At 34.7% G+C, this 23,192-nt stretch overlaps 1 protein-coding gene across 1 annotated transcript; it reads right to left on the bottom strand.

Moving 5' to 3' along the window:
* Window positions 1–496: 496 nt before the first annotated feature.
* Window positions 497–23,116, bottom strand: LOC111472644 (plastid division protein CDP1, chloroplastic-like). The gene is made up of 12 exons (XM_023118256.1): window positions 22,588–23,116; window positions 16,467–16,580; window positions 13,391–13,528; window positions 12,179–12,283; window positions 11,959–12,081; window positions 10,629–10,997; window positions 10,350–10,445; window positions 10,072–10,197; window positions 9,283–9,348; window positions 8,408–9,163; window positions 4,959–5,149; window positions 497–753 (listed from the first exon to the last, which is right to left on the bottom strand). The coding sequence occupies exons 1-12, from the start codon at window positions 22,897–22,899 to the stop codon at window positions 669–671; spliced, it is 2,481 nt and encodes an 826-aa protein (XP_022974024.1). The 5' UTR covers window positions 22,900–23,116; the 3' UTR covers window positions 497–668.
* Window positions 23,117–23,192: the final 76 nt, after the last annotated feature.

Here is a 23,192-nt window from a genome sequence, read left to right as displayed (position 1 = left end):
AATGATAAAAGTGCTATCTTTCTTATCATCGATGATATATGAATTGAATAGCAATAAGTTTGAATCTATATCAATGATAGACTTATTAGTTCATGGGTCATCTAACTAGTATATCAACGAATTTATTTAATTATCATATATATAAATAATCAAGTATATCAATGATAAACTTGCCATTTAAAGAAAAAAATCACTAATATATGTTCTAAATTGCTCGTGTATTAAGAATATTATGGAGTATAGCAATAATACTTATATATCAACGACATGGAGATGAATTGCAGTGTATGAACGAAAATGTATCAATAATACACGTAGAGCAATAGAACATCATTACACTTTAAAAATATATATCTATCATTAATTTATGAATAGTTTATCGGCAGTTTATAAGTAGTATATCATTCATGATTCCGAGGTAGCGAATGTTCTTCCTCCATCTTTCATGAATACGTGAATTCATTAATTATTTTTAAAGTGCATCAATGATACACTCTAAATGAAGTGTATCAATAAGATTAACTATATTAATGATGATGTTGATATAACAAATATAAAGTAGATGATTAAATGACTAATACACTTGGTGGATGAAGATCAATGATGCAACAAGTTTGGAGAGACCAAATGACCTAAAATTCTCTATTTCTTACAAAAGAACGACTCTACTAAGCTGGTACTTGTATTTCACCTTCACAGAACTTCCAAGAACCATCCTGTTGCCTCTTTGCTAAATAACGAACTTTATAATTGCTGCACGCCACGAAGGATCAAGAAAAGTTTTTAGTTTCAAAGAGTAGAAAGGCCTGATAGTTAGGATGACAATAATGGTAATATGAATATAGTTTATGTAACAGCTGAGTCTACCGCTAGTAGATATTATCCTCTTGGGAATCTCTTTCGAGTTTTTTCCTCAAGGTTTTTAAAACGCATCCACTAGGGAGAGGTTTCCACATTTTTTTAAACAATGTTTCGTTCTCCTTCCTAACCGATGTGAGATCTCACAATTCACCCCCCTTCGAGACCCAACGTCTTTGCTGGCACACCGCCTTGTGTCCACCCCCTTCGGGGCATAGCCTCCTTGCTGGCACATTGCCCAGTGGCTCTGATACCATTTGTAACAGCCCAAGCCTACCACTAGCAGATATTGTTCTCTTTGGATTTTCTCTTTCGGACTTTCTCTCAAGGTTTTCAAAATACGTATGCTAGAGAGAGGTTTCCACACCTTTATAAAAAAATATTTCGTTATCCTCAACTAATGTGGAATCTCACAGAATGTAATAATTCCATGTTCCGCAGTTTTCATACAACAGACCATCTTTTATGCTATTAAAGTTTTAAGAACATAGATAGGTTTTAGAACTTTTATTTACACAACTTTAAGAAAAGACAACATAATTCGATGAAGTTACTATCATTCTGGAACAATAAAATGACTATTATGAATATGTTCCCTTATGTTCAGCAATTTCATTCTAAGATACTTTTTCCCTAAAGATCAATGTGAGATGGTAAGAGAAACAAAAAGAGAAGTACTATAAAAACATAGCTAAGTTTGTGAAAGAAATGCTTAAGTTTAAAATACACCAGAATATCTTCATAATTAGCCCTTCGATGACTTGAAAAGAATGTAACACAAGCTAAAGGGATATACTATAAAATGTTGAGCCTATTTAAGCTAGTAAGCAATCTATGCCATCACAAATAAAATACAACGGTAAAACTTCATGTCTGTCCACTAATGCTTAATATACATCTCTATCCAGGTAATTAACTTGTCAAAATAAAATACATGGAGATGCTGCCTAAGAAAATAGGATATGGACGCAACTAAGACATGTAGATGAAATTAATTATATTTTGATGTCGTATTTTAGTCAAAATATTGTTTAAAACATTTAAAATCCATAAATTAAATTACATTGCTCCAAGGATATAACTTCTATTTAATCATAAACTAAAGTTAGATATACCATATAAAAGAGAAGGAAAAAAATCAAATAGCTGATAATGAGGAAACCACTAGTTGAACAGGCAAAATAATTGGGGTGAGGATAAGTTGCTAGATTGGCACGAGATGGGGGAATTGGAAGTTTGTAAGGAACAATAGAAATGTCTTTTGATAGTACCTATAATTTGACAGAAGATAATTGTGAGATTCCACATCGGTTGGAGAGAAGAACGAAATATTTTTTTTATAAGGGTGTAGAAACCTCTCCCTAGCCGACGCGTTCAAAAAACCTTGAGGGGAAGCTTGAAAGGGAAAACCCAAAGAGGACAATATCAGGTAGCAGTGGGCTTAAACCATTACAAATGGTATCAGAGCCAAACATCGGGCGATGTGTCAGCAAGGAGACTGAATCCTGAAGGGGGATGGACACGAGGCGGTGTGTCAGCAAGGACGCTGGCCCCAAAAGGGGGTGGATTGTGAGGTCCCACATCGGTTGGAGAGAATGAAACATTCTTTATAAGGGTGTGGAAACCTCTCCCTAGTAGACGCGTTTTAAAAACCTTGTGGGGAAACCCGAGAGGACAATATCTGCTAGCAGTAGGCTTGGGTTGTTACAAGAATGTACTCAGAATGTGCGGGAAGATGGTGTGGGCCGACATTGTGAAATAAAGTGGTGTAGGATTGGGTCCATGATTGCTTCCCCATCTTTGTTCCCACAAAAACGTTTGTTAGATCGGTCAAAGATTGGGTCCAGGTAGGAAAACTTTTCATCATCCCAAACGAAAATGTTAAGGACAAAAATTTCCTTCCTATACCATTTCAGACCGTCCTTCCTCGGCCACAAAAATTAATGAGAAGTCCAAAAAATGCAGGTGAGGGCCTTCCATTGAGAGATGGAGTGGAGGAAAATACCTGGTGAGGCATTACAATAAATAACATTTGTTTTTAGCAGAAATCGTGTCAGTTGATGGACAGGCTAGAAAGAAGAGGGTAAAGGGCTAAGCAAACGTGGAGGGAAAGAGAAAAATAGAGAAAATGAGAGAAAGGAAAGATATCCAAGAAGGAAAAAAAAAAAAAGAACAGAGATGGGAAGAAAACTTTAAATAATGAAACGAGAGTGTGAAAGAAGAAGAATAGAGAAGACATGAAAACTTAAAACTAACAAAAAAGCAAACGAATGGTTTGAGGATTCATGTAGTGTCGAGCGGAAATTCAAAGATCTTGATCATGAGTGGTGTGGGAATTCTACATTGAGGTCAAGGTTTCATCGTGTTTTCAAGTGGTTTCTAGGTCTACTGTTCCGTTTCAGAACACTGGGATGCTGCATATTGTTCTCCAAAGATCATTACACATTGGAAGTTGAAGGATGATGAATTGGGAGAACTCTCTCCTTTCCGAATGGCATTAGTCCGATCGTTAGGGAGGACGAGAATCTTTCGAAAATTGCCCCTCGCAGGCTTTTATTCAGTTGTTGTTCTCATCGCTATTACAGAACCGTACATGAGATTTTCACCTCATACGGCTCCTTGAGGGCCATAAATAAATCTAAGGAGCATGTCGGGATTATTTATCTTAATATGTCTTTTTTGTAGAAGAGTAAAGGATAAAAATCTATCGTGTGGCCCCCAATTAACCCAATAGAATTCTATCTGTTCTAATAATAAAGAAAAAAGGTACTTCTGAATTGATCTCATCCTTTAATAAAAAAAAAATTCTTTGTTGAGTAATAACCTAATTCTTCACTAAAATACTATTTATTATAAATAGCAATAACCCATCAACTAACAATCATTTTGTTATACATTCCTGCAATTTGGAAGACAGAAATCCCCAAGGCCAATGTTTTAGACTCATTCTGCCATATAAAGAACTGAACGCAGCAGATGTTTTACAAAAGATGTCTTCTTTTTTGTTACGGCCCTCAGAGTTTGAGTTCTCTGTTTTATGGCTTTAGAGAGTCAAAATCACATCTTTAACTACGCTTATGTGTTGAGTTGTTGGTATCTCTTCTTCCAACAATTCAAAACCCAATAGCACGATTATTATGAATCAATGCTATTTAAACCATTTTTTTTTGAAGTTTGGTTTTGTTAGGAATCACGGATCTCCATAATGGTATGATATTGTGTTCTTTGAGCATAAGCTGTTATAGTTTTGCTTTGGGCTTCCCCAAAAACCTCGTACTAATGAAAATGTATTCCTTACTTATAAACTCGTGATCAACCCCTTAATTAGCAATGTGGGACTCCTCTCCCAACAATCTTCAACGATTCTCCCCTCGAACAAAGTATACCATAGAGCTTCTCCTAAGGCCTACGGAGCCCTCAAACAACCTCCCCTTAATCGAGACTCAACTCTTTTTTTTCTAGAGCCCTCGAACAAAGTACACCCTTTGTTCGACACTTGAATCACTTTTCCTGCACCTTCGAGGCTCACAACTTCTTTGATTGACATTTGAAGATTTTATTGACATGGCTAAGTTAAGGGAATGACTCTGATACCATTTTAGAAATAATGGATCTCCACAATGGTATGATATTGTCCACTTTGAGCATAATCTCTCATGGTTTTGCTTTGGGCTTCCCCAAAAAGCCTCGTATCAATGGAGATGTATTCCTTACTTATAAATCCATAATCAACCCCTTAATTAGCCAATGTGGAACTCCTCTCCCAACAATCCTCAACCAGTTCAAACACAATCAAAGCACAATCAAAGATCTTTGAAAATAAATCCAAAGCTTAGTGCAAGAAGTTAACATAGCTAAGTTTAAGGCCTCTTTATGGAGTTCTTCGTCTGAACTCTGAATTATTGGTTTCTTTATCAATTACATCTGTATTCACTGAGATGCTTATATTTCTAGCATTAGGTTTCTAATTTCTATTTGCTGTTACTATTTCGAAAGGGGAGTTTGTTTTTTTAATCTTTCCATTCTATCAATGAAAATTTTGTTTTTTGTTAAAAAGGGAAAAAAAACGATATGAAATACAATTAATTAATTCCAGTTACCTATAGTAGCTTGGGTTCTTTGGTTCAGCTTCATTGACAAGCTCAGCTGCTTCCTCTAAATGAACCTCAATTTCTAAAGTCATTGCTCCAAGTTTATCTGACAAGAGTTCAGCTCGTAGGACAGACAATTCCAGCAAAACAAATTTCCAATAGCATGATTTAGCTTTTGCAGCATCAGCTAGAGCTTGCCACTATAAACAAAAAAGAAAACAATATAATATTAAACTCCCATCAATCCAAAAGATAGAACAGATGAATCTTATTTCAATAAATTATCTTTTTTTCGTACGCATGCAGATGTTATTTTCATTCATAAAGCTTAATACATATAAAATTAATTATTTTACAAGAAGAAGAATTTTTCAATGATAAATCAAACTATTGCTCAAAAGATACAATACTCCCCAGACGAAAGAAAAAAGATAAAGAAAATAACAATTCAAATAAAACAAAATCTTCTTCATCAAAGAACCAAATATAATAATCCAACTAAAACGCCAAGATAGAGGCCAAGAAATCAGACATCAAAAGAGACCGAAGGAGTGAGGGCCAAGGAAAACTGAAGAACATTGATCTTGAAAGCTGAAAGAAAAGCCCAAAACAACCAGAATATACTGACCAAAAACAGAAACCCATAAAAATATAATCAAATTCTGAAAAGGAGAAATAACTTAAAAACACTCAACTACACAAAGCTCCAAGCCAGCAAAGAAAAGGTCCCAAAATCTTCCAAAAAAAGCTTCGGGCAACTCTCCAACTTCTAAATGAATTTTTAAAAATTTGAAACTGAAAAAGATCTGCAAGGCAACACAATAAAAAAAGAAGAAAAAAGAAAAAGAAAAAACGTCTCCAAAGCCTGAGGAATACCAAGAAGTACTTCTCATTACTGGACGATCATAACAAATGAGTGAAATATAACTAGATTTTAATTTGCGGTGACTAGGTATGATTCTATCATTTGCAATCCACAAACCTCATTAAGAAATGGAATTTAGAAACAATGGAAGGATATTTTACTAATGATGTTGATAACTACAAATAAATTTCTTCTATCATAAACTGAAAAGAGACTTTTGAATACTTTTACAAAAGAGCCTACGATAGAAAATTCATCAATCACTATATCAGCTAAATGTGTTTTAGATTCCTCATTGATCACTAACATCAAATGTTTCATCAGATTCGATATCATGGACAACTGAAGAGGAGATAGAATCATTAGTAGTGGAAGAGCTAATGGTACCTATGTTTAAAGTAACATTTGATCCTCAAAGAGTGAAAATTAAATGAGTGTTAGAGTTGACAGGTTGTGTAGGAGGTTGCTGTAAATTTGGTGAGGAGGGGAGGAGGTGAGGAGCCGAGTACTAGCTTCTTCTAAAATGTCTGAATAAGGTAAGGTTCAATAAATCTATTTTTAATTTTAGAGACAAGAAGAGAAACACAAAAGGAGTGAAAAGGAAGAAAAAGAAAGAGAAATACAAAGATATTGCAAACTACAACTAATGCTACACTTAAAATTTAACGTACAACTAGTCCATTAATTTGAATCAAGAGAATTAAGGTGAACTTTCATTAATTTGAATCAAGAGAATTAATGTTGAACTACCCAAAGAAGTTGGAATAGGCTTCCAAAAGCTCTATCAATTAATGGCTACGAATCTCAATCTTCTTTTCAAGGAACTTTATTTCTCAAAGAAGCTTTTCTTTCCAAATTCTATCCAATACCTCGTTGAGATGAGCTATCCAAGCTGATAAATTATCACTAAATACCAGATTTGACTCCATAAGAGATGTTGAAAATAAATCTCAAAGAAAGCCTTTGAAGATAAAATCCACAAATCCTCATAAGGAATATATGTAGGAAAGAGAAATGCCAAAAAAAAATGTCTTGAACTTCCAAGAGACTCAATTTTTTCGAAAAATGAAGGATCAATCAAGAATCCAAAAGAAATTATACTAGTTGCAAGGCCTGAAATCAATACTACCATGAACCACGAGAAGAATAACGATCGTTTGAAAGCAATGAGAAAACCTCAATAAGTGTTGCCATGAAAACAATTTTAAAAAATCCCCAATGATTAATACAGCCGAAATAACTTCTTGGAAAAAGACTGAAGCCAAAAAGTTAATTAAAAGTGCAGTAAAACATCTTCACCAAATATTCCAATGAAAAAATGGAAGCTATTTAAAAAAATGGTGAAAATAATGTTATCCAATGAACCTCAATAATTACTTATGCTAAAGAGCGTCTTGGAAAATCACAACAACCAATAAATCCCAATTATAAAGGTAGTCGAAATATCAAGAGATGCAGGAACCATAAATGCTTCGCCATACAACAAACTTCAAAATGAAACCATGCGTATTCTAAGACAAAATCTTCATTGAGGTATTATAAGTATTTCTAGTGAATCTTCTTTGAGGCATTTAATGAAGGAATTTCCCACATTTGCAAACCACAAAGCTTGATTAAAGATAAAAGCTTGCAAGGAATAAAAGGTGAAGAAAGACTTAGAGATTCATCAATGTGATTCAAAAGTGACTCTTTAAAATTTTTGGTCTTGGAATTTGGCTGATTTGGTGACTTAAGTAAGCTAATAAAAGATTCTTCCACATTGTTATAATCCAAAGAATTAGCTTGAGCATCCAACTCCACGCTCCTCAAACTAACCTCAGATTCATGGTCTGGTTCATTATAAGGAAATGAAGTGGGAACTGATTAAACATTAAAAGATTGTAAAATACCTAATGTTGATCAAGCTAAACACCCGTTGTTTACAATGTACTTTGAATAATTGGTTTCCTTTGGTCCAAGTTCACGATTATTCCCTTGTTTTTCTATAAGAATCAAAATCCTTATATGAAATTCCCCTGGTCCAGCTTGCAAAATGGATTTGAAGATTCCTTCTCGAGTTTGAAGTCCAAAAGATATTTTAAAAACAAACATAATGAAAATGATGTTTCTTGTTATAAATAAATAAATAAACCAAATGAATGGCAAGAGCTTGTGACCATTCATTTGGAAGTTGGAACTGGAAGTAAAAGTAGTTGGTGAAGTGAAGGCTTTGACTATGTTCAAACAAAGAGATGGAAGATACATTTAGTTTTGGCATGATTTGTAGTTAGGCCCCAAAAGAATGTTTTTCAAGTCTTTATTAGATGGTATTGACTAAGAATTTCACAGTTGGCAGTTGTTGAAGGGAAGGTGGCTGGAAGTCGCTAGAGAGAAGGAAATATGCATGACAAAAATGGGTGAAAAGATAAAAGTGTCTAATAATTTTTCCATTTCATGTTTCTTGGTTTTTGTTTCAATTTATTTCAAAAACAGATACATCTAAAAACATTCTCGGTTTCCTGTTCTTATCATTTGAAAACGTCCCAAATTCTCATATACAAGAAATATTGACCCTAGATTGTGATGAAACAGCTTGAACTTAAATGAACTTTACCTGGAAAAGCATTGTTCCATCAAGAATTTCCTCAAGTCTATAAATTTGATAGTTAGGCCCCAAAGCTTCAGCTTTAATCATTTGCCATTGCTTCACAAGGGCTTCGGCTTCTTCAACCGACATCGGCTTCTGATGCAGAGCTGAAATTGCAGATAACATTGGCGTATCGCTTGTGCCTGATAAGTTCCTGCCCTTCCTCATTAAATTCGACAAAAGCCTTTTAAGACTACTACTAAGATTTGAACGGCTCTTCCTATTTGGAGCTCTTATAACATTATCTGCGGATAGACCCTCATCGCTGAAAAGAGAGCTTGCATTCAGGCTTGCTATATGTGGGGTCCATGGAGGAACAAGTTTCCTCTTCATCGTCGTACTCATTAGCTTGAACGAAGCAAAGCTAATACATCCAACTACGACAAGAACTTTCATGTTACTGACAAGACTGTCCCTGGCCAACCAAAATTCTGAAATTTTCCATTTGTTTAGGCGAAGGTTCCTTTTCAATTGAACTGATGATGTGTTGGCATCAGTCTTTTCTTTTTCCGTTCCTAATTGACTCGGCAAGTTAGTGGGAGTTAACTGTCTAATAATGTTCCCAAGATTTTGGGAAGAACTCAAATTAGGAAAGGAGTTCTCAACATCCCTCCACTCTGATACAAAAGAAGAGGATATGGGCCTGTTATTTGTGATACTCTGCTGAGAATGGTTAATTTTCTTCTTTGCATCCATTTTCTTCTTGCCATGGAGAAAACTAACCTGAACAAACAAAAAGAAATACAAAATAAAAAATAAATAAATGAAGCTGCCGCAGCTAAGTTCAGTATATTCTGTTTAAAAAAGTGTTCTCTAATCCGATCTATTGGTATGAATCTCACCAGCGTGAGGGAGCAATCCCGCGTATCTTTAAAGACATCAAGTACAGTATCCTTCAACCATATTTCCTGCTCAAGTTCAACAGGCATTCAGATATAAAAAGAATATAGACATCAATATAAGCAGATAAAGAATTTTAAATTAATCGAGTATATGAAGTGCACATTGTCGGAAAAGTGACTATGCCTCCCAAGCTACATATATTTTATATTTCCTATTTCCAAAGTATGTTTTTCAGCTGAGACCAAATTTGAAGCAAACGATTTATAAGAACAGCTTAATTATAGCACTTCTATTCCATTCAAGGGTATAGATAATGCATTGTCAAAAATGACGTTTTGGATGCATGATCATAGATAATAGTGAACCATTGAGAAGTATTTTGAAAACCATAGAAACTTATGACAAACGACTAATTTCAAAATTTTTAAAAACATACTTAACTAACATGTGAAAATCAATAGTACTGTTATACTAAATCTATAAAGAGGGTTTGATAGTCTTTGGTCTCTTATTAATTTTTTTTAAGGAAAACCAAAATTTTTCATCAAAGACGTGAAAATTTACATATGTTGCAGAGGCCAACAAAAACTAAGATACAACACTCAGAATGCACAAACACTTGAAAAGATCAGAAAACTGAGGAACAAAATCACCCATACTAAATAGGGCTTCAATATATGCCTATATTTATCCTAACAGTATATGCTCTCTGTTTTTTTTTTTTTTTTTTTTTTTTCCTAAGCACCTTGTCTCTTGGTTAAAATCAAATGGACAAAAAGTGAACTTACCAACAATTGGTTTGTGTTCTCTGCATTCTTTTTCTCCATTCCTAGATTTGGCAATCGGGTAGGCATAGCTGGTTTAGAATTCAAAGTCGACTGTTGAAGCTTTTCAAAAACCTCAGAATCACTGCACTGTAAACATAATAGCCAGAATATGAGTAATACTAGACATCGAATGACTAAAGTAACACTACATGTCAAATTTTAGCAGTTTAAGATACATTAAGATCATTAAATTATTTTATCACATCTGGATTACATAAGTGGTATTAAAAACAATCTACCTGACCAAGAAGAAAAATGGAAAAAGCCTCCTCAAGTTTCAAATCGACACCCTCTGATGACATCAAACATTCACATATAGTTTTTGCCTTTTCAATCTACATAAGAATAGTACAAGATATAGAATTAATAAAAGGAGACATAGCAATCTACTCTTATGATTTTAGTGATTGTTATTCAATCATCTTCAAAAATATTTTGAGCAAGGGGTATGCATATGTGCCAATAAACAAAACTTTTCTATTATGCTATGGATTGATCAGCTGCAAAAGAGAAATTACCAACTCTGTCTGCCTAGTTGAAAACCCAAGGGCAAGATGAGCTTTAAAAGCCATTAAGAAGCAATCAAAATCAATCACAACCCTTTGATTTTGTGACTCGATTGATTTTTTATTCTTTCTAATAAGAGCTAATTCATCCCATGGAAGAAGATCAACTATTTCTGCCGCCATTAGCCTACCAAGAGCTTGGCTTAAGAAGCATGGCCAATCCTGAACCTGGCATGATGTTTCCACATCAAGACCTTGTCTCAGCAATTCACGTAATGCTGCAATTGCTCCTGCTCTCCGTTCGGTATTCGTGGGTAAGCTAGGCATACCCAACAACTCCAATGTGCAAGCAGGTGCAAGTTCTTCCAAAGATTCTTCAATCTGAAACCAGCGGAAGCAAAAAGTCTTATTTGGTTGCCCCTTTTTTCCAGGGAAAAATGTTAACATATTGATAAAACAGATCAACCATCCATAAAATTTAGAATATGCAACAATTTAATAATGAAGTAACAAAAATAATATAGAGGGGAAATAATAATCTTGGACGGCATAAATAACCCAAAAAGGAAGAAACATGTCATCCCTAAATTATTTTACATCCCATATGTCTACCAAATTCCATGGTTACTTTTCATTTTAAGAGAATAAAAATATATTGATATATATATATATGAATATGTGCAACTTAGATCTTCTTATAGAACATAGACCTATTACAGATGAAGAAAAAATAACAATGATAAAGGCCAAATATTGATGGCCATATATACAAATATTCCTAAATAGTAGAAACTCCAACACTCCCCTCCAAGTTGGTTTAAAGATGTCTTCAACAGTCGGCTTGTCAATTAGTTAGTCAAGTTCTTCTTTGGAAGTCTCTTAGTTAGTACATCAATAATTTGCTCAGTTGTTGGAAGATAATGAACCTATCATTTTCAATCCAAATACAAAAGTAATTGTTCTGGGATAGATTGGGAGGAAGCTGAATATTCCTACTCTTGTCTTCAATAAGAGAGAGATTTCCATTGCTCAAAATCCTTACTTTAAAACTTTTTTCAAGCTCATACAATTTTGTTGTTCCAAGTGTTGTACTTCATATCTGTTCACTAATTTAATAAAAAGGTCAGTTTCTTCTCAAAAATATTCCAGACATTATATGTACAAGTTAAAAACCCCTTTGGAGGGGAGGGAATGTACTATGGAATATACTATCATAAAGAAAAAGAAGTGGCCGGGCAATTCAAGGTACAAGATTCTACATGCATTAATAGGTGGAGTTGTTAAAATGCCTACGAATTATTAGCGTGAAAAAATTGACATACAAAAAAAGTGGACCTTTCACCTGAGATAACAATTTTAGTTTCGCAAGAGATGTTTGACTCCTTAGTAGATATTGAGCACGTGCAAGAGCTTCAAATCCTTGAGACACCATGTTCTTCTCAAACCCGATTTTTGCAATGGCACACTTCAAGAAAGCACCCAATATAAGAATACAATATACAACAAAACTAAAACTAGAATGGGGCTTCAAGAGTCCCCGCCTACTGTACATAACAGCATACCTCCGCTAATACCATAGAAAGAAGTATGTCATGCATATGAGGCTTAGCCATTGGACATTGAATAACTGTCTGTCCAATGTCAAGCACCCTTTTTGCTTCTCCGACCTACAAAAATGTGGGGGGGGGTGTGGAAATAACAAATTATGATACATCTTTCATCTGAAACCCTTTTCAATTCATCTCACTCCAAGAGGGAAGTAAAAGGAAAAAGTAGAATGAGCTCACAAACTAAAATCACTAAGAAACTGCTTCAGATTTTGTAAATTTCAATCAATGTCCGCATGAGAAATATTAACAATTAAAAAGAAGTTGCATATTTAATTAAGGAGGGAACCAAACTTTATGGGCAAATCCTAATTACTCAACAATGCACCCTATAATTTACAAACTGATCAGAATGCTATTATGATAAACTAAGAATGTTTTTTTGGGGTATTAACGGTATATTAGTAATCAGTTAGGGAAGTTGTTGTGGTGAGTTGTTATACATAGAGTGAGTGGGAACGGATGAAAGGATGAAATGAAGGTTGGTATTGATTTAATTGGAATAGGCTTGAGTGATTTCGGGAGAGGGAGGGTCCAAGAGCTACAAGTTAAAAAGGTAAAAGTTAGAGAACTACAAAATTTGTTTGTAGATGAAAAGGCACTTTCATTGAGAATAAATGAAAGAAAACTAGGAGAATGCAAAAGGGGAAAAAGAAAACAATTGGGACCGATTGGCCTAAAAAGGGCATCAAACAAGCCAAATAAGACCTAAAGAGTAATTACACAATAAGCCATGTAATTTGAGGTACTTAGATCCTCCCTCTCTTAAGATCACTCAAAATCAAAGCTTACCTTCATCCTTTCCCAAACTATATATAACAAATAAAAATAACAACTTCTGTAATTAATTGTTTGCATTCCCTTAATACCCTAGGTCCCTCATAACATTCCTAATTTTATCCTAATAGTATCCTTTTAATCTATAAATAAAAAGTTGTTTCTTGTTAAGAGAAAATGGAATATATATATAAACACATACACACACACACTAATAGCAATCCTGTCACAAACTAAACTAAACCTAAATGCATTTAAATAAGATGTTTTATCTTTTCAAAAGGAGATGAAACTTTCCATTAGTGTTTAAATATGAAATATTAAAAAACAATTCTGTGAAGTAACTTGTATTCCTCTTGTAGGTGAGTTTACTATGAATGTTGGACTTACCTCTTGAAGAAGACAAAGTGCACCTGGCAACCAAGCCCAAGGAATTCGAATGGAAGACTTAGGTGGGATGTTTTCCTTCATATTACCAGCATAATTTGGTTCAAATAGAAGTTTATCTCTCACATCCATTAAAAGATCCTGAAAGATACCCAAAAATCAAATTATATAAATGTGAAGAAATATGTGTTTCTCCTGTTTTATAAAATGATAATGTATAACTTAATATAACCCCTCAATTGTAAGGGGATTATGGGTGAAAAAAATAAATAAGAAAATAACTAGCTGTGAAGGAAGAAAAATGTTGGTTGTGACGTAGGCATCTGGGACTTGCAAACTACATGTGATTAGCTTATAAATTAGTTTGTTTTATGTTAATTTTTTAGGAGTTTTCTGTTTAGAGTTAATACCTTTGAATACATTTAAGGCACTCTGATGCAACCCTTAGTTTGAAATTATATCAAGTTTTCGATATCCTTAACAAAGGACAACTACAGCAGTATATAGGCCAAAGCCGAAGATAACAAACAGCCAAAGATGCAACTAACTAAGACATAAAAGATCAGCTAACAAACAAATAGGTCAAACAGAACCAACACCAACGGCTATTTTGACCAAAATACCAAGGACAGAATATTCCCTACACTATGCTCTTCCTTCTTTTTGAGGCCATAGTAGTGTATCCTTTGCAAAGGAAAGTCACAAGACCTTGAAAATATCTTTTGGAACTAAGATGGCTAGTAGTGTATCCTTTCCAAGGCTTAAGATGGCATCATGAAGCAACGGTGTGACTCCAGAGTTCCGGTTAACATTGTACTAAGTTGATATGTCTTGATAAGCATTTTAATAGCTCAATAACTTTGACTTACATAGTTATGCCTCAATAAGTGCTTAAATCATCTGGTAAGCTTCAATTGAGCATTGAGCCAACGAAGGGTCAACTCATCCCGGTGAGTTTCAAATCAATGAAGAAGCATGAGGGTAGTGTTGTTGAGAACCTAGACAATGAAATGAGATGCGGCATTTAAATGACCTTAACCTACATTCAAGGCAAGGTCTTTAGGACTTGATCTAGAATAGAGGCAAGCTAGTTAGAGTTGCAATGGAAGGAAAATACATGTACGATCTACGTGCATGGCAAAATTTCAAGCTATTACATAAGAACTATGTGAGAACTTATTGTTGAAGATAAATCCTTGATTACTTATAGATGAAGGGAGAATGTCTGATAAAACTGTACTGCAACAATAACTCAGTCATCAATATTGCTCTTAATCCTATCTAACAAGTTAGGACAAAACATATTGAAATTGATAGGCATTTGATTAAGAAAAAGGAATAGTATGCATGAATTATGTGCTCTCACGACTTAAACTGACAGATGTGTTAACAAAAAAAATCACAGTTTACTGTTTCATGAGTTAGTATACAAGTTAAGAATAAATGATATCTATTACTCCACCTGAGGGGGAGTGTGAAAGAAATAATCTTAATTTGAGGAAAATTGGTGTAATCCCATTTAATAAGGGAATTAGCCTATTTTTCGTTTCCTTTTCTGTATTGCTTCCTATTCCCTTAAGGATTAGTTAGCTTTTCTTTTTTGCTTATTATTCCCCGGAGGATAGTTAGTTTTCTTTTATGTTTCCTATTCCCTAGAGGATTAGTTAATTTTTTTTGTTATAAATAGGCCTATGTAATTCTCTAGTGAATAACAAGAAATGAGAATAATACAAATTACTCTTGTAATAAGGACTTCAATCTATTGTTGGATTTGGATAAGTGAAGGAAAGTGAGTCAATATGGTGGGGTGGAGAAGCCCCCCCAAAGGGTTAAGCCCACAACACCAAGTCGACTAAGAAAATTGACGACTCCAAAGGACTCGCTAAACATCATCAACATATTATTATATTTGCGACCCCGACAATGATAAAGAGGGAAAATCTTTTTTTGCAGAAAATCATCAAAATATCGGCGATCTTGCTAATATTTTGGCAATTTTGATTTTGGTCAATGCAAAATTTATAAATAAGAATATTGGAGCAATAAATCATTCAATATGAATGTGGATAAATGAGTTTGAGCATACATTTACCATTTCCAATTTTGACGGACTAAGCGTTCCAGAAGCTTCCGTTGTCTTGGTATGTTAACCCAAGAACTTCTCAAATATTCATAGATTTTGCTAATTGTGCGCCATCCAAAAGAATCAAGCCCATAAATGCTGGTTATTACCAGATTCAAAGGCGTCCTCCAGCCCCATTTTGCATTAAGGGCCAGATAGAGCCTTGCCATCCATGAAACGCATTGGAGATCTTTCTCCAATCATCATGAGCATAAGTTCTCTTTTTTAACACAATATGCTTGTTGAGTACCGTGCTTTATCCTGCACTGAACTATTCTTATAAAAGCAGGCTGTCCTTGGTCTTCCTTCTCTTGTATATTTTCAAAAAAAAATTCCTAGCATCCCTAGGTAAATATTCTTTCTCAATTTTCTTCCACATGAATTCTCTTATCGTTTCCATTTCCTAGAATACTAAGCAACCTCACTTGTTAATTCTGATGGGACTACAATACTATTTCTCATTCCAAAGTTGGAGATGGAAATGAATTCAAGATTATAGCTATGCTGATTGTACTTCTTAAATAGTCAACAGATACCAAAGTTCCCTTTTAATTATCTCAAGAAATGGCCTTCCAGGGGGAATTGCACCAACTTGGCCATGGATTCTTCAAACCAAATGAGTGGCCTCGTATATGGAAAAAATATGGAAATGGTGATTGCCTGTTCTTCAATCTTGAAAAGATCATATAATGACAGCCAGTTGAAAAACTTACTCTCGAAGCAACAACTACTGAAATCCGTGATACTAATGAAATAGAAATATAAGAGAAGAGAGCACTCCATGAAAAATCTCTAAATTTTTCTTCAAAGAAGGTTTCAAAAGATTTGTTTTCAATCCTATGATACTGATAGCCATGATAAAAAGACAAGAAACCTCTTTAAGCCTAAATCAAATAATGGCAGAGATGTAATAAAGAATCAACGATGGACTCCAACAAGTCAACATAAAGTCCCAACCTGGCGAGATGAAATAGCATCAATGGAGTAACCTTCTTCAATTTCAACATTTCTTAATTCCATTATTGATTTAACAATCTCATCTTTTTCAGCTTGATCTGAGACACCAATAAGCTGCACAATGAACATTTATATCATATAATAGTTGGAAAAAATTAACATAAAAAGGTGAGTTGATGATGCAATCACAAACTATCGAAGTCATTATTGGACACATATGTAAGACTAGAGAAAACGAAAGGCACATGTCAAACATAATTCATAAGTTTACTTCTACACAGTTCTTTTTTTTTATAGAAACAAAGTTCTTTTTTTATGAGAAACAAGACATTTCATAGATGCTATGAAATAATAAACAACATGCTTCAACTCATCGAGCATTTGAGAATAAACGTATAAAATAAAAAATGTCAAAACTATCACCTCACAAGTAGCAACATTTTTTCTAATAGAATTCTTTGTATTATTGAGAAGTTTTAAAAATATGATCTTTCCAGATTTTGCAAGCAATATTTTTCTATGGAATATGAATTTGTTTTATTTTTATTGAATAATCTAACTTCATACAAGAAAAATGAAAAAATACACAAGTATACAAAAATAAAGCCTACAAAAGTGGAGCCAATCAAGTAAAGTACAACCTAAAAGGTAATTACAAAAAGGTCTCAAGTTTAACAAGAGACCAAACATCGCTAGATCTCTCCCACCCCCTAAAAAAGTCTATTGCTTATCTCGCCCAAAAAAAATCCACAAATAGCACAAACCTCAGCCTACCACAAAAATTACCTTACTCTCATTAAAAAAAAATGTGAATTGATAAGAAGCTCCTCAATCGACTCCCTACAACTCTGAGAGCTAACAAAGAAAAAACCAAATGCCTCATTTAGGACCCATGTCCTCAACCCTCGTGGACTTGTCTCTCTTCCTCAAATATTCCATTTTATTCTTCTTCCCATATGTATATGGTTTCTTTTTCTTTCTTTCCTCGTATTCTTGTAATTGTTACCCTAGTTTCAATAGTTGTACGGTTCTCTTCCTTTAAAACCTATGTTTGTAACATGGAATTATACAGGACATATGAAAAGTATTTTTCTGATGTAAGCCTTCAAAATTTAAAAAGTAATTTTCAAAAATTAAAGCATACAAAAAGTGAACAAGAAAACAACCGTACGTGAATGTCTAATCATTTAGTCTATGATGCAATGTAACAGAGAGCAAGGATGAGATCTTTATCAAAATTAGACACTTGTCACTCATTCATTTGGCACATCCAAACATTGAGAGATGTTATGACGCAATCAAAGTAGGGAATTTTCATAAAAATTAAAAAGATGTCTAAATGCTAACAACCCAGCGATTTAAATAGGCTTTACAGCCAACCTTGCAGCAAACAAACGATTAACCACAACAGTCAACTTAACAAGGCTGTAAAAACTAAAAGTATCCTTAAAATAAAAGACTAAACCCAAATGTTGTTAAGACAGGATTATCACTCGGTTAAAACAAGAAAAGAACCAAGAAGATACAAGAAAGGACAAGAATGGGCCATGAACAGGATGGATGTCCTACATTAGACCCTTCCTTCTAAGAAAAAATTGACCCAAGTTCGTCATGTAAAGGAAACTAATCCAGCGCATCATAAGAGAAAATGTATTTGACATTGACGGTGTTGTTGATGCGCAAAGGAGGAAGGATCAATCTGATATGCATTGCTACCCAGCCGCTCAACATTAGGAATAGGCCCATATTGTGATGGGCAGCCAATAGACGAGACTTACAAAGGTGGATCATCACCAAATCGCCCACTTGAAAGTCCTCAAGCGGGCGGTGAGCATTTACCAAAGATTTATAGTAAGCGGTTGCGTTTTCCACATGATCCTTGACCTCTGTTCGCAGCTCTTGAATACAGGCAGTGATAACTCTCCAAAAGTAGAGTTATATCAAGTCTTCTATAGTTAATTTTGCACTCATACTCACCATTTTCTCATTAATTGCTCCATTTATTCTAATTAGTATACATGAAATAGTCAATTATGGTTTAATATGAAAAGAACATCAATTTGCATAAATCGAGCTTAATTGTATACTTAATTGAGTTATTTGGTAAAATTCCAGAACATTTATGTTGAACCATGATACTGTAATAATTCGAAACGTAGACTTTTCGAAGATGACATGAAAATTTTAATCCACATCAGCAATCCACGTGGGTCATTAACTACCAAATTAGAAACATCTTAGGTGGATGATTTTTATCTTTTCTCAGCCCTAAATGAGAAAAAACAAACATTATAAAAGGAAAAGGATACCTAAAAAAGGAGGAGCCACACCTTGGGAGCTAATTTTCGAATTAGACAGCAGCAGCCTCTGCTGCAGTGAACTGCTGTGAAATCAGAGAAGAAGAAGAAAACCCTAATCCAACCGTTGTTGATAGCAGAAGGAAAAGAAGACCAAAAATGATTGATTAGGGCAAGGAGGTGGATGTGAGACCTCAAGGGAAGGGAACTTTCATTGAAGAATAACAACAAAATTGGTTAACTTTCTATTTCCTTACTATATTTTCTTATTCTATCAATTTTATATGATTGAGATTTGGGTTCCTCTGTTTAATTCAGTTTGCATGGAGAGCTAAACTTTATAAGAGAGGCGAGAGAGTTTTATATAGTTTAAGTATGTTGACGGTATGATTTTAGTTTATTAAAGAGTTGCGGTTGATGATTTACATGTGTGTTTAATTAGCTGTTTTACATACATAATTGTTCTCTTATTCGAGAGAAGAGAGGGAGCAATGAAACCATCTTTAATAATCTAGTTCCATTGCAAGGAGACTTGAAGGTAATAGAAGAGTTATGAATAATTCTTCTCCTAGAGCCTTGTTAATAGAAATTAAAAACGATTATGGAAATAATCACCATGCATGACCCTCGGAAGTGGGCTTGGAAATCTATTAAAAGGAATTAAAATCTACCACAAAACTCAACAACTTATCTATTTAATCTCTCTGAGCCAAACCTTCCTCATTATAGTTGATTGTCTCATCATTTTTTGTTTTTTCGACAGCAGTGGCACTTTGCTTTAGTTTTGTTTAATTAGTCAAAATCACCAACGCTCATTTGAATGTTACCTAAAAAACTCACTTAATTTCCAGCGATAAAATTAACCAAAAAGATAAGTTCTCTGTAGAATCGATAATTTACTTATCACTTGCTACTTGTGACAGTGTAGGGACTTCCCTGTGGACCAATTCTGCATATGGTTGTAATTCAGCCTGAGACAAAGAAGTCCCATTGTTTAGGCTTGTTACCGATAAGGCAACATACAAGGATCTCATAAGTGCTATTGGTAGGTTGAGTTTAACCCTCCCTAATAATGGATTTCCAAAGATGTATTAATCAAAATGGGTGACTTTTGTTAACAATGAAAAAGATGTCTCAAAGCTTGCAAACCAGCCATTTAAATAGACTGAACAACCAACCTTGTAAAAACCATAAGTTTCCGTAAAATAAAAGATTAAACCCAAGTGTTGTTAAGACAGGATTGCTACTCAGTAAAAACAAGAAAAGAACCAAGAAGCTACAAGTATGTTTCAAGGCTTTGAGTGCTCTTTAACATTTGACTTTGTTGCCAGAATCAATATTTTCTAATTATTTGGACACGGGCATAAAAGGCTTACAAGGTCAGGCTAAGGCTAAGGCTAATGAAACTTGTAGCTGCTGGAATAAAAAATATGTTAGGTTTAAAGTCTTGAAATCTCTTACACTTTCTTTCCTTTTTAACTTCCATTTCAAATGAAAGAATACAAGGGCATAAAAAACCAAAGGCCACAAAGGAAGGAGGAAGCTAAAGAAAAGGGCTTCAATTAAGTAAAACAATTTTTTTTTTTTTATAAGAGACAATTGATTTACATTTACAAAAGGGATGTAATATCCATTATGTTTACAAAAGACCTTCCCAATTTACAATGAGGGAGGTATAATCATAGGAAGTAAAAATATTAGATAGTTTACACCAAGATATAACTTGGTAAACAACATTGTCGAAAAGTTTTGTATAAACCCGTGTCTTTTCTGCGTATATTCTTTGATTTCTTTCTTTCCACATATTTCAAAAAAAAACCATGATGAGGGTGATTACTAAAGCAAAACAAGATTTAAAGGGTGACGTCAAGCTTAACAAGGACCCAAACATCACTCAAACACCTATCAAGCACTCTAAAGATTTTGTCCTCTCTGCAACCACTATGTCTAGCTATGCATAAGTAGAACTCCTAGAAGAAACAGCAACAATCAGCGTGAATAAATCACATCTCCAAAAGATATGATCAAGGTCCTCAGTTGTCCACCTACAAAGAAGGAAAAACAATGGCTCAATCAAAATGAGCATTTTCCTCCAAAGGACTCCAGCATCTCAAAGAGACTAACGAATGCAAGGAGATCTCTGCCAAAAGCTCTCCTTCTGATGCTCAATTTCCAGTTTCGATGCACATTATCCCAACAATCAGTCATAGTTGCATCTGTTTTTAGGGAGATGTTATAAATTTCAGGAAAAGCTTCTGGGAGTGGGATTTCACCAAAACAAGTATCTTTCCAAAATCTAATTCTCTGCCATTTCCCAACTTTAAAAATAGCAAACTTAAAAATGATGGAGGTCAAACAAGCAATGTCAAACCACGTCTATTTCTAGAGCAACCTTTAGGCTGGGAGGAGCTCCACCTAAGGGGCACCTTGCCATAGTTACTCACCTCCTGTTTCCAGAGGGCGTTTTATTCAACAGAAAAAAACACCCAACCCTTTGGTAAGGAAGGCAACATTTCAATGTTTAAATGAACCCAACACCAAACCACCAAGATGTAAAGGGCGGGATGTCATTTTCCAATTCAAAAGATGACTACCAGCATATAATCACCTAATTTTCTCCACACTATTAATAACTTCAGCCAGCGATTTAAGGAGGGAAAAATAATATAGGCCCATTTAGAAATGAACTAACCAAGATCAGCCTTTATCCTTCAGAAAGTAAAGAATTCTTCCACTTAGTGATTTTGTTTCTGAACTTGTCCACCAAAGGATCCCAAAAAGAAGAGGATTTGTGTTGTCCCCCAAGAGGGATCCCAAATAATCCCCTAACACCTCTGAGACTACTAAGATTGCATCAAAAATCTGTTTCCCCTCCACGAACGCAGCTTGCATTTTTTCAATAGTTGACAAAACTCTCTGACCCAGTTAGCTCTCAGCTTCTTTAGAATCAAGCACAATTATAGTTGTTCTCTGATAACATGTTGTTTTAAAAAAAAAAAAAAATCATGAAACACCCTTAGCAAATCAACTTTCACAATGTTCTAAGACTTACTAAAAAAATTATTTGTCCATACCATCCGGACCAGAGACTTCAAACTCCCAAGACTCGTAACCGTTTTGAATATCCTGTTGTTCATTTTCATCAAAACCTCCAAAGAAAAATCCTAATTAACTACATCGAACCGATCTACTTGTTCTTTTGAATATCCTGGTGTCCCACAATTAAGGAACGAAGAAGCCTACTAATGTCACAATACTACGGAATCTGCAAGCCAAAGGAGTTCAGAAAATTCCAGAATTTGTTAGGAAATTCACACTTGGTGAATAAATGCCCGAGTTTCAGCATTCTTTTTAAGCATAATGCCCTAACTTGGGGAGTGGGCATAATGAGGGAGCCTTCTTTGGATGGCATCATGAGTATTTAAAAGAAATCTACAAATTACTGTCACTTTATGTTTCATGGAAAGGACCTTGCCATTTAATGTTTCTTTAAATTAAAGGTTAAATTAGTGGCATGAACAGAATTTTGTTCATCCAACAATCTCTACAAACTTAAGTTACAGCCAAGCTACAAAAAAATCAAAGGATGTATCCATTACCGAAAAGAAACCAAACAGAAAAAAAAATGTAACAAGAATAAAAGAAACCAGCATGAAATTTGGATCAGAGTTGTGCTTCCACCGGATTCAGACAAAACAACACCATCAGTACAAAACAGAAATAGACCACAGAAAAGCTCACAAACCTTAGCAAATCATCATAGTAAACTGAGCAGAGAAATCATTAAACCAAAAAGAGAACAGGAGAGATGGCTAGAGAATCACCTGGTAACAAGTGACATGGATTTCAATCGTGGCAACGGCGGCGGCATTGTGGGCTTTGTCGTGAATGGTGGAGATACGAGCTTGGGAGTTTGTGGTCGAGTCAAGGCCGATAGCATTCAGTCTCCAATTCCAAGAAATGTGACGAGTGATAAGAGAATCAGCCGCTTGCCTCGAATGCGAACCAATGAAATCTCCATTTCCGCCCCGCTTTCCGCCAGAAAATCCCTTGGAAATGTTGGTCTCCTGGCGAAACCAATTGTTCGATTTGTTGAAATGAAACAAGCAAAGAAAGCAATAGGATGATAAAGCCATATCTCAATCTGCATTTGTCATTCGGCGAAAACAAGGCTGGAAAACGAATCGAAGTTCATAATCGCGGAGTTGAATGTGTTCATGATGAAGATTGGAAGAAACATTTTCCTTTTGAATCAAGAGGGAAGAGATAAGAATTCCAACACTCCATTGTGTTTGCTTCAATCGCTCCTCACTGGGAAATTTGCTCTTTTGCTGCAACGACAAGAGGTTGGTTATACCAGCCTTGCATCTCCTTTTTCTTTTTTCTTTTTCCTTTTTGTTTCTTTTTCTTTTTTTTTTTTTTTTTTTTT

This window comes from Cucurbita maxima, unplaced genomic scaffold, assembly GCF_002738345.1.
Source record: "Cucurbita maxima cultivar Rimu unplaced genomic scaffold, Cmax_1.0 Cma_Scf00081, whole genome shotgun sequence".
Taxonomy (NCBI): domain Eukaryota; kingdom Viridiplantae; phylum Streptophyta; class Magnoliopsida; order Cucurbitales; family Cucurbitaceae; genus Cucurbita; species Cucurbita maxima.
Note: the sequence above shows the minus strand (reverse complement) of the source record. Positions and strands in the feature narration are given on the sequence as shown.

Excerpts from the sequence above, each read along its gene's own strand:
- LOC111472644 (XM_023118256.1), bottom strand. The coding sequence starts at position 22,899 with ATGGCTTTATCATCCTATTGCTTTCTTTGCTTGTTTCATTTCAACAAA. Across the intron at positions 9,349-10,071 it reads AGAACACAAACCAATTGTTG|GAAATATGGTTGAAGGATAC; the intron begins GTAAGTTCACTT and ends GAACTTGAGCAG. Across the intron at positions 5,150-8,407 it reads ATGGAACAATGCTTTTCCAG|TGGCAAGCTCTAGCTGATGC; the intron begins GTAAAGTTCATT and ends TTTTGTTTATAG.